At 46.3% G+C, this 11,849-nt stretch overlaps 1 protein-coding gene across 1 annotated transcript in view; it reads right to left on the reverse strand.

Moving 5' to 3' along the window:
• The window catches only part of Dcbld1 (discoidin, CUB and LCCL domain containing 1), a 79,719-nt gene extending 68,318 nt beyond the window's left edge, over nucleotides 1-11,401 (reverse strand). Inside the window, exon 1 of the mRNA XM_057763177.1 lies at nucleotides 11,178-11,401. Coding sequence (XP_057619160.1) covers nucleotides 11,178-11,262 — 85 coding nt within the window. The 5' untranslated portion in view covers nucleotides 11,263-11,401. The remainder of the gene's footprint in view (nucleotides 1-11,177) is intronic.
• Nucleotides 11,402-11,849: the final 448 nt, after the last annotated feature.

Consider the following 11,849-nt stretch of genomic DNA (forward strand, 5'->3'; position numbering starts at 1 on the left):
TGACAATGAAATTGAACTATGTGACTTGACATTCAAAAACAAGACTTTTCTCACTAATGTTACCAAGTTACAAGTCTCTGGAAGCATTAACCAAACTGACAAAAAAGGAATCAAGAAGTTTCTTGATTTCATGGATGAAATTATAAGAAAAAAAATTTGTATAACAAAAAACTTCTAAGACAACTTTTAAAAAATATTTCTTTTGTTCAGATGTGTGTATGTGTACTACCTGTGCCCGGTGCCTGTGGAGGCCAGAAGAGGGTTATCAACCAAATCTGCTAGAACTGGAGTTAGAAGACGGCTGTGAGAGGCCACGTGGAAGCCGGGAGCAGAATCAAGTCCTCTGCAAGACCACTGTGAGCCATCCCTCCAGGCCGCAAGGGCAACTGTTTTATCGACATTGCACAAACACTCAGAATAAAGAAGTCAAAGAAAACTGGCAGCTAACTTTACTAACAATACCAGGTAGTTGGTGTTCAAGCTGCTGTGACTTAAACTGAAGAGAACTAAGTAATCTTAGGCAGATGTGATGAAGGGGGCCTACAACTCAGCACTTAGGAAGCTGAAGGAGAGGAACTGAGTGTAAGGCTAGCCAGACATCTCAGCGAGACCCCACCTCAAAACCCTGAGAAACAATTAAAACAGAAGAAGAAACAGCAGGCAGGCTGGCAGCATATAAACACACATATAAGTCAGATGTGGCTCAGAGGGCATGGAGAAGGAGGCAGGAAGCCTGTGTTTGGCCCCCAACACTGCGTAAATGGCTGTGGTGGATGGAGGCTCACCTCTATAATCTCAGCTCTTGAGTCAGGAAATCAGGAGTTCCAGGTCCCAGACTGTGTTGACTAATGTAGTGAGTTCCAGGGACTTTCATTAGATACATGAAACCCTATGTCCAAATATAAGTAAATGTGGGAGGCGTGTTTACTGTCTCTCGAATATGCAAAGGAAAATTTGTGGGAACTGGTTCTGTTCTGCCACCATGTAGGTCCCAGGTTATGTAAATCAGTTGGTCAGACTCGGTACCAAGTACTTTTCCCTGGCTCACTGCTCAAGAATATATGTATTTTCTAATGTTGATTTTACATTAGATAAGACACCAAAATGATAACTTCTTCTGTTGAGTCTAGACATCCAAGTATTAGCAAGCACAAAGCTCTCACATTTATCTTTTGCACATGCAAATGATTCAGTTTGTATTTATGGTTTTAAAAAAATGAGTAAGAGAGTTGGGTGTCGTGGGGATAGCCTGCAACTCCAACCAGCACTTGTGAATACAGGATCAAGTTCAAGGCCATCCTCAGTCACATAGTAAATTCAAGGTCAGCCTGGGTTCTGTGAGACCCTGCCTCAAAGAAAACAGCACTGGGCCACCGAGGTGACACAGTGGGTACAGGTGTTTGCTGAGCAAAGAGAAATGGGGTGGAGGGGTCACAAAAAGAATTATGTAGGGGCCCTTGCCAAAAAACCAGCATTTACCATGTGCTTATTCTATAAGGTTGCTACAGGATATTTTAAAGACTCTACACCATATGTCATTTTAATCTTTGTGACAGTCCTATGTGATAGACTTTACAAAGAGTGATATCTCAACTATCCAAGCACACACTAAGGAATACGTCCATCAAAACCCAGGTGACGTTCCCAATTGGCTCTTTCCCAGGCATCAGCGGTAGGTGCGTGCAGTTACAGCTCTGAACAGGCTATGAACCTAGTTTGACTCCACAGAGCACAGAACAGAATCACTGTACCCTGTAGCCACTTTTGCCTAAACTAAAAGTGAGCATCTGGAAGCAGAGACGAATGACGCTGCCCGGGCTCATTTTACTGGCAACGAGGCTAGCCCTGAAATCCACGCCACCTTTTGCCATTTGGAGCTGCATTTTGTCTCAAAATTAACATGAGGAGCCCACACCCAGCATGGAGGCACTGGGGAGGCTTAGGGAAGAGGTTTGCCATTGAGTTAGTTTGAGGCTACCCTAAGCTGCACAGAGTAAATGCTACACCAGCCTGGGCTACACTGTGAGGCTCAAGCTCAAAAGAACAAAACCTGGGGAAGATAGTCATGTTTAATTCAGGATTCTTACAAAAATCACACGAGAAATTGTTCCCCTTCCTTTCTAATTATTCAAGCACTCTTTACTAGATTATTCAGGAAACAGTCTGCAGAGGCAGCAGTTCACCTCCCACAGAGGTCCCTCGTGCTGCTTCCAGTCAACGTGGCTCCTAAATGACGAGTGGAAACAGCAGGCTCGTGGGGTAAAGTGCTGTTCCTCAAGCTTCAGCCCCAACAATCAATCACCTGGAGAACTTGATGAAACTCAGGATTTGGAAATTTTACATTTCTAAAAGCTCTTTGTAGTAATTATCCCGCTGGCCCTGGCAAAATGCGTTCTGCAGAAGAGCCGGGAAGAGCACTCACTGTTAATAGCGATGTCTAATGAGCCTTTCAAAAGTGCCCGAATTGCCAGCCTGGGGTAGCTTTATCCTCAACAGCTACTCCTAAAAAAAATCAGAGCACGGTATTGTCAACTTGCTAATACTCATTTTTCACGCTAGATGAGATGTGGCAGTCAGCAAAGCACAAACTCTAGGACCTACGGTAGAGTGCCCCCGTGCTACCCAGAAGTGTCAGCTTGGGAATGACTTGAGCCAACTGTGGAAAACACAAAGAAAAAGCATAAGACTGTTTGTCTGAGCACAGACACATAAAACGTGTATAGAGAAGGCAATCAATGTTGACTGACCAGAAAATAGCAAATCTCAGTAGGGAGATAGAGACTCTAATAAGGTATGGAGGCACACGCCCTGAGAAAGAAGAAGCCTTCCAACATGCCTATCTTTCCACAGTCCTGGAAACTGCATGGCCTTTGTGTATTCTGAACTTTGAATTTATCACAGTGGCAGAGGCAAATGGTTAGCTATTAATTAGGACTTTCAATAGTCAAATGTGATTATCCCTAAGAGAAAACAACAACTGTTCATTTAAAGCTTCGGTACATAAACTACCCTCTGGCATCATGTTCCTCCAAAATTTCTTTAAGTTCTCCCCTGGGCATGAGCATACAATGGCTTCCTTGTGTGAGTAGGGACCACATGAAGGCACTGGGGATTGTAAACCGTGTTTCTATATCCTAATTTATACACACAAAGTGCATAGACCCAAGATAAAGGACTCCATCTCTCTAAATCTCAGTTCCTTTAACAGTTCTCAAAATTATTGTAATTGAGTTAGATTAAAAAGAAAAATTACATCAGAATACAGGAGGTTGTAGTGGTGCCCGCCTGTGATTTCAGCACTAAGGAGGCAGAAAAATCACTCCAAGTACAAGGCCGACAAGGGCTAGCAGACCCGCTTTCTTGCTTTTCTGCCTGCCTGCCTGCCTTCCTTCCTTCCTTTCCTTCCTTCCTTTCCTTCCTTCCTTCCTTCCTTCCTTCCTTCCTTCCTTCCTTCCTTCCTTCTTTTGTTTGTTGTTTGTTATGTAGACAGTGTTCTGCTTGCCTGCCAGAAGAGGACCACAGATCTCATTGTAGATAGTTGTGAGCCACCATGCAGTGGCTGGGAATTGAACTCAGGACCTCTGGAAGAGCAGCCAATACTTTTAACCTCTGAACCATCTCTCCAGCCCTAGACTCTGTTTCAAAATAATAAAAAAAGGATCAGCCTGGAGACAATGACTGTAATCCTGGCACTGAGGTAAAAGCAAGAGAATTGGCGTTAAAGTAGCCCATGGCTACAGGACAGCTCAAGGCCAGCCTGACACACATGGGGTCTATCTGAGGAAAAAAATAGCAGACTGTATAAATTTTATTCATCTTTATAGTTTACATATATTCTTACATATAGTTTAATGTATTCTCATTGTTTCTATCTAATATTTAACAAAAACCACAAACTAGACAATGCACATGCATGACTTGGCTTAATTCAGTGCTAATGTCACTAGTTCCTAGTTATTTCAGATAGTCTGAGATAAAGAGGCCTGCTGCCCTAAATGTGGGCACATCTATGGAGCTTAGGGGAGCAGCTAGCTCACCTGTCCTCTTCCCAGGACGGCAAGAGCTGAGTTTACAGCAACTCTACTGCGGTTGCCTAAAGGGTCTCTGAAACCTCAGAGTGGCCAAACACAGACATGGCTGTTATGGCATGTATCTGCACTGTCTACCAAAGCTGGCTGTTGAAGGCTTGGTCTCCGGTGCTGTGGGACTGGAGGTGGCTAAAAGGAGGGCTCTGGCCTCGGCAATGGATTAATGCATGGAAGAATTCATAGATCAACCACCTACTGGCAATGACAGGAACTTTATGAGGTAAGTAGGTCTGTGCTCCCACATGCTCCCCAGCTCTGCCTTGCTACCAGTCTAGGAACAACCCAGTGGATTAACCTTAGGCTGAAACCTTTAAAACCTCGAGCCAAAGAAAATCTTCTTCTTTTAAGTTCATTCTCTCCTGTTTGCTTTGGAGGTGGAGGAGAGCAGTGTTTCAAAGCTGTATGTACAAGAGTCCTATAAACAGATGCTATGGAAATACCCTTGTGAATTTTACCCTTCCCCTCTCTTCCAGCCCTCAGCTGAGGCAGAGCAGCTTCCCCAGCCAGGCTGACTCAGGGAACAGTCATCCAGAGTCGTTATCTGCCAAACCCAGTACCAGGTACTAGTGGTAGAAACGATCAGGCTTGAACTCATGGATCTGAGAGACTCCTCCAGCCCACCCTCGACCCTCCAACAACCCTCCTCTTCAATCTCTACTCCCCCCCCACCAAAGAAACCAAAAAACCAAAACAAAGAAAAAAACGAAAGAAAGTCAAACAACAACAAACCAAAACCCTACAAGTCTGGCTTGGTTCTGGATTCAGTATACCAGGGCTCACAGGTTCAACTTCATTTTTAGGCTGAATTAGAAAACCACATGGTTTTCCTTTTTTTCCCCATCAAATAAGTGGCCCCAGTCACACAAGACAAGCAACTATATACTTTTTTATGTAAATGAACAATGGAATTAACATCTGGAAGGTGACATCAACATGAGTCTTCCACCGTGGAAATTACTTCACAGTCTAGTTTGTACAAATCTCTCTGATTTCCAGCGATATTTATCATTTTGCGCTCAGTGCCAGGCATCTCACACACTAGGGCGAGCTGTACTCTCACGTATATTTATTTACTTTTGTGTGTACACATGGGGGAGGGCAGGTCAAGTTTGCCTCGTTGTACACGTGGAAGCCAGAGAACAACCTGGAAGAGCCAGCTCTTTCCTTCCCACATGTGGGCCACAAGGATCAAACCTCAGGTTGTCGGGTCTGGTGGCAAACACATTTTACCAGCCGAGCCACCTCGCCAGCCTGAGTTCTAGCAAACCCACACTCTCAGACTGTTCCCTTACAACAACTGCGTAGGCAACCTCATTGTTTTGCTGTGTCCAGGTTTTGATTCTCGACCAGTGAGATCTGGGCCTTAACAAGAGGTGAGCATGTGTTTCCACTGCCTTCCCAGCCCTTCCCCAGTGAGTACGTAGCCCTACCAAGTGAGTCAGGTACTGTTCAAGACACAAGTTCCTCCCAGACAAACACACACAGATGTAAATGGCACATATGCTCTGCTGGAGGGCAAGTGCTCTAAAGAAAACAGAAGTGGGGAGGGGGAACGTGGGGCTCCGGGAACGGGAGAGGGCTCCCCGTGGTTGAGAGGGTCCACTCTGATGGGAACATCTAAACAGGCGGGAGTGAGCCCTGTGAACAGTCAGGCTGCAGGCACAGAGAACTGCACACACAACTGGCTCTGAGGTAGAAGAGACTGCCATCTTGGAGAAGCAGGAAGAAGGTCAATTGGTGAGCCTGTACAGGCCAGAGTAGAGGGGAACAGAGTGGAGAATGAATTAGAGCCAGCAGGAGAGGAAGAATGAGAACGTCTGGTGAACTGTCATGTTAACCGTACAGACAGGAATAAGAGTAAAGCAGCCGATGAGCCCTGCGCCCTGACTGTGTGCCATATGCAAAGTCCACAGGTAGAGAAAGCAACCAATTCTTCCAACAAGGACATACTGGCCTCACACCATCTGAATTAAAGCTTTAGGATGTAGACAGGAAGTAGTCCAAAGCTCTACAAGGTGTGCTTCTCTGAAGGTTTTATTGTTGTTCCTACCTTAAGATGATTAAAACATCTACAATTAATTAATTTCTCTATCCATCTTAGAAACATAAAAGGGCTGGGTGTGGTGGCACAATGCTTGTAATCCCAGTACCTGGTCTACGCAGGGAGTTGCAGGCAAGCCAGGGCTTACAGAGTGAGACCTTGTCTCAAAACAAAACAATACATAAAAAACAAACAAACTATACACACACCACCACCACCAGCAGCAACAACAACAAAAACCAGCCTTGGTTATGCACGCCTTTAATCCCAGAACTAGCAAGATACAGACAGGCAATCAGGAGTTTATGGTCATGGGTACCTAAAAAGAGTTCAAGACCTTCCTGGGTCACAAAACAAACAATAACAACAGAAAACTCCAAACAGAATACACCCCATAATTTCTCAAAGGCAACAGAGGTCTTACTTTCAAAGTGTGGGTTTTTCGTGATTTTCAAACCTGTTTTATACCACAAAGTTAAAGGGTTCAAATTATGAAGAATTTAGGAGACCGTGTGAAACCTTAGTCACAGCTCAAGTCCTGCTAGAAGGGACACCCTTTGATTTGGTGGCTGATTCCTTGACACAGCCTCTTTTTGTCCACAGATATGAGGTACAGCAATGGTTCTGAAAACTACAGATCATTCACTTCACCAGAGCCCAGAGCTTTGGGTGGATCGTTCTAGGGGCACATTCCCCTCTCGGCTGTGCTGACATGTGGAAGGTATCCTCACACACAGAAGCACAAGAGAGCAGGCGTGGTAAACACAATTAATGAGTGGAAGCAGCCGATGAACATAAAGAACCTCATTAAGGACTCTAGCAGTCCCTTCCCACTAATTAGGAAATGGTTTGAAAGCATCTCCTACACACAAGGAGATTGTTCAGTTCAACTCAGAAACATTCCTTGAGTGTCTCTGTCAGATGCTGGAGGCCAGGATGGCACGGATGGGGAACTTAGCCTGCAGGGCTGGCTATGCCTCACTGTCCCCTGGACAGGGAAGATCTGGGAAGGTCTGCACAAAGGCACACTGGTGCAGAAGATGCCAGAATAAACTTGTGCTTACTCTTTTAAAAAGCCACTTACCTAAAACACCAAATGGCAGCAGGTCTACCCAAACATAAATTAGTGATGAAGATTATTAGACCTTCAAACAGCAATAAGCCAAGAGTTGGGAAGTGGTTTTGAAAGGAATTTGTAAGCGTCCAGGAGTTGCTCTTCAAAGTATCAACTGTTTGTTTCCATTTCATTGATATTTAAATCACCAGGAGAAAATCTGTACTCCCCATATGCACATACATTGGTGAAAAGAGAATTGGGATTTTTAGATTCCACCACAACAGCCAAGGGCATTCTGGACTGTAAGGGTCCCCGGATGGGGAAGAGTGTTGTGAAATACTGTCTTGTGGACAAGAAGGGTGTTACTCCAGAACTCACAGCCAATGTGGCCGCCCTGCAGAAGACCTGCAGCACAGAATGTCAGTAAATATTCTGGGATGGGTAACAGAGAGACAGGCTCCACCCCTGGTTGAGGAAGGATGGGCAGGTGGCTTGCTGGGAAAAAGAAGTCACTTTTCTTCAGGAGCTGCTGGTAAATTACCCATCTCCAGAAAACCTCACAGCCATGCTTATGCAAGCAACCCTAATGAATTAACTCAGCGAATTAAAACAGTCGAGTTGGTAAGAGGAGGAGCGGTTGGGAAAAAGAAGGGGGACAGAGGTAGTGGGAGGAGAAAAAGAAAGGACAAGGGGGTATCATAAAAACCACATTACATTCTTGCATGAAATTGTCAAAGTAGAGAATACCTTAAAAAGAATTAAGGGCATTCTAGTCTACAGAACTATTATCAAGGTAATAAGGCTGGACCAAATCCAAGTATACAGATTGATACGAACAAAATCAATACAAATGAGCGAGCTGTATGTCATACTATTAATAAATTTAAAAAAAAAATGTGAAAAGTTCACTGAAATATGGAACCCAGGGAAAGAGAAACAAGGAAAAGAGGAAACAGTGCTGGGCAAGCACCCTGGGGAAGGACAGGTCTGGAGAAGCGGAGTAAAGGCACCGGACAGGCAAACAGCAGTCATAGCAAAGAATCACTGCAGCCTTGTAAGGCCACCGGACCCTCAAGTGAGAATTCAAATAATATCATTGTCGAGCATCATAAACAATTTAGGTGAAAACACGGTGCGGTGGCCCACGCTTATAACGCTAACACATGGGAGTCTGAGGCAGAAGGATCACCAATCTGAGGCCAGCCTGAGCTATAAGGCCAAGCCTGGGCCACAGAGTCAGACCCGGTGTCAAAAACAAACAAGCAAACAAAACAGAACAAATAAATAGAGTTGACTGGTTTCATTCCTGACACTATCTGACCCCATAAACTAAGAGCCTGGAGGAAATCTCCAGACCTAAAGTCAGGATGGTTGCTTACATTTATGAACACTTGAAACCTGTCTCACCAAGGAGTCTGGAAGACCACAGGTGTTTGAGAACTATCTCAAAACTCATATCACCCATGTGGTGATACAGGCTGCAATTCCAGCAATAGGGAGCCAGGCCATTCTGGGATGTGGAGTGAGACCTTGCCATAAACAAACAAACAAAACAGGGCTAGTGAGACGTAAAAGTCCTTGCTGATAAACTTGAGGACCTGAGTTTCATCCCTGGAATCCATGTGGTGGAAAGACTCCTGCAAATTGTCCTTTTATCTCCATACCAAAAAAAAATAGTGTTAAAAAAGAAAAAAAAAAACACAATATTTATCATTGGAATTTCTACCTAAATCCTTTTCAGTAAATATCCCAAACCTAAGTTTTACCTTTTTTGTGTGAATATCCACATTCATTCATTCATTCATTCATTCATTCATTCATCCATTTGTTTATCTGTGTATTTAATTGCCCATCCATCCATCCATCCATCCATCCATCCATCCATCCATCCATCCATTTACCTATTATTTTGACATAGTCCTGCAATGCAGCCCTGGCTGGCCTGATATTTACTGTGTATTTCAGGCTAGCCTTGAACTGGAGGCAATGCTCCTGCCTGTTTCCAAAGTGCCTCAGCACACCTCCACGCCTCCATAGTACTCATTTATTTTAAAATCCTAAATACACAAGCTGTTCTACAATAACCCTGACGACAGCATCTTCTTCCATCAGTCAATGGCAACAAGGTCTAAAATTCGACGCTGGGTAAGAATCTGAACTTGTAAAGTGCTCACTTAGCCCAGGCAAGCACTTTCCTGTGGAGGACACGCTGGGAGGTGGGCTCACAGATTACTGAGTTAAGTGCCTTTTCACCACTGCAATCCCAGCAACCCCAGCGCTGGAGGCTGGGGAAGAAGGATCCAAGGATCAGGAATTCAGGGTAAACAGTGAGTTTGAAGTGCAGGAAGTTTACAAAAGACCTTGTCTCAAACAAACAAACAAAAGTAAGAAAGGAAAACAGAAAGAAATTAATGGGCTGCAGCAGTTATGAGACCATATAGCTCTTGCCAAGGACCCAGTTCAGTTCCCAGCACCCACATCAGCTGGTCACAACTCCAGCCGCAGCATATCTGTGGCCTCTGGCCTCAGAAGGTCCCTACACTCATATGCACGCGAGTACTGTCATGAATTCAAGAGTAGTCTGTGGTACATGATGGGTTTCAGGAAAGCTTGAGGTATAAAAATAGAGCCCTGTCTCAAAACAGCAAATACAGCAGTAACAATAAATTAATTAGAAAATTTTAAAATGGGGCTGCAGAAATATTTTAGCGCGCATAAGGACATACTCCTCTTGCAACAGACTCAAGCCTGGTTCCCAGCACCAACACCCAGGGACTCACATCTGCCTATAATTCCAGGTCTAAAATTGCAGACACTTCTGGCCTCATTGGCATCGGCACTCAACACATATATCCCAACACAGATACCAGTAAACACAATTAAAAATAAATTTTTTAAGAAAAAACCCACACCAAATAAATGTAAAATGTTACATTTTCAAATATGAACTTGAAAAAGTGTGTTCAACATTTAAAACATTCAGGGGCTGGAATATAGTTCGGTAGGCGGAAGGCTTGCCTTGCACGGGGGTTCCCAGCACCGCAAAAGGAAAAAAAAGTACGTTTATAAAGTATTCAGAAGACCTCATATATTGCAAATTTAACATACGTTAGATTGTGCTATAGTAACTAAACGAAATTAACGTTACATGTTTGTGTGTTTTTAATACTATGCTGGATGTCTGGGTGAACGAACACAGTTTTCAATGAAAAAATTTCAGCCTTGGGTTTAACTTCGATTCCTGTTTCACCAGAAAGCACGGCGGGGGCGGGAGTGGGGGTGGCGTCCAAGCATTCTGAATAAACTCACTGCCTTTAATTAGCTCCAGTTACGAAGGAGCAAAGGCAGAAGAGGAGAGAAACAAAAACTAAAAGAAAAAAGAAAAAAAAAAACAGCAGAACGCTGGCCCTTCCTATCCAAGGAAAACTAATTAACGCAGATTAATGAAGCAGAGTCACGTAGGGCTGGGAAGCCAGATTCCTGCTTTAATCTGGTGAACTGAGAGTAAATCTGGTGGTGTTGAAAGCCAAAGCTACCGAGGAAAAGCAGGCTGGGCCGGCGTCGACTCCCTCAGATACCCTCTTGGAGCCGCAAGGATCCAACTCGGGTCGCTAGCCGGACACGCGTGAGGCTGTAGGGTCCCCGTCTGCAGCCCGCTCCCGGCCAGCTCAGCAGAAGCACCCCCACTGCAGGCAGAGACCGGGAGCCGGTGGGGCGCTCACCGGGAGCCAGGCCACTCACACCCGCCGCCAGGGTCGGGAAGTCTGGGAACTAAGTGGCCGGGCGGGGACACCGCGCAGGCAGCCGAGGAACAGGCGCCAAGCTGCCGCGCTCGTTTGTAGGGGGAAGGAAGGAGTTTTGGGGGGCGCGATCCGGAATGCACTCGCTCTCTGACTTCAACCCATTCCCGGCCTGACGAAGACCGCCCGCCCCTCCGCAAGCTCCCCGGAGGCCCAGCGCGCTCTCGGAGCCCGGGCCCGCAGTCACTTACCCAGCTCCTCCGCCTGCAACCGGAGTGGAGCGCACACCGCGAACAGCAGCGCCAGGACGCCCGGACGCCCGGCCCCGGTCCCCATGGCCTTGCCGGGCTCCAGACCCGCAGAATCGGCCTCCCGGCCCGTCCCCACGCCACCGCTGCCCGCTTGGGGCAGCCTCCTCGGCGGCCTGGCGCGGCGCGGGCACCCGGCACCGATCCCTCTGGGCGGCCCGCGCCCGCGAGAGGGCGTGTCCGCCCCGCCCAGCCCCGCCCGCCCCCTCCTCGTAGTGACCCCTGCAACCACCCGCCTCCGTTCAAGAGGAGCGCCCTGTTTCTTCCCGTTCCCCGCCTCCCCCCCCTCCGCGCGCCACCTGCCCCGATCCACGTGAACACGGAAATCAAAAGTTCACCTGGCGCGCAGGCTCGCCGGGAGCCGGGCGGCTCACGGAGACTCCGCCCCTCGGGCGATTTGTCAGCTGCCCGGTACTTGGAGGTCCACCCAGTGGATGCAGGGCATCCGAAATCTGATGGGGTGATGGCGGTAGCAGGCAAAATCCAGTTCACGTTCATTCATTTTCTCTCTCCCTCTCTTTTTCTTTCAGTGTGTCTTTCTGTCTCCGTCTCTGTCTCTCTTCCTCTTTCTTTCATTCATTCCGTTGTTTAGCTCAGCTGTCTGCTCCGCTGGGT

The sequence above is a fragment of the Chionomys nivalis genome, chromosome 2, assembly GCF_950005125.1.
Source record: "Chionomys nivalis chromosome 2, mChiNiv1.1, whole genome shotgun sequence".
Taxonomy (NCBI): Eukaryota; Metazoa; Chordata; class Mammalia; order Rodentia; family Cricetidae; genus Chionomys; species Chionomys nivalis.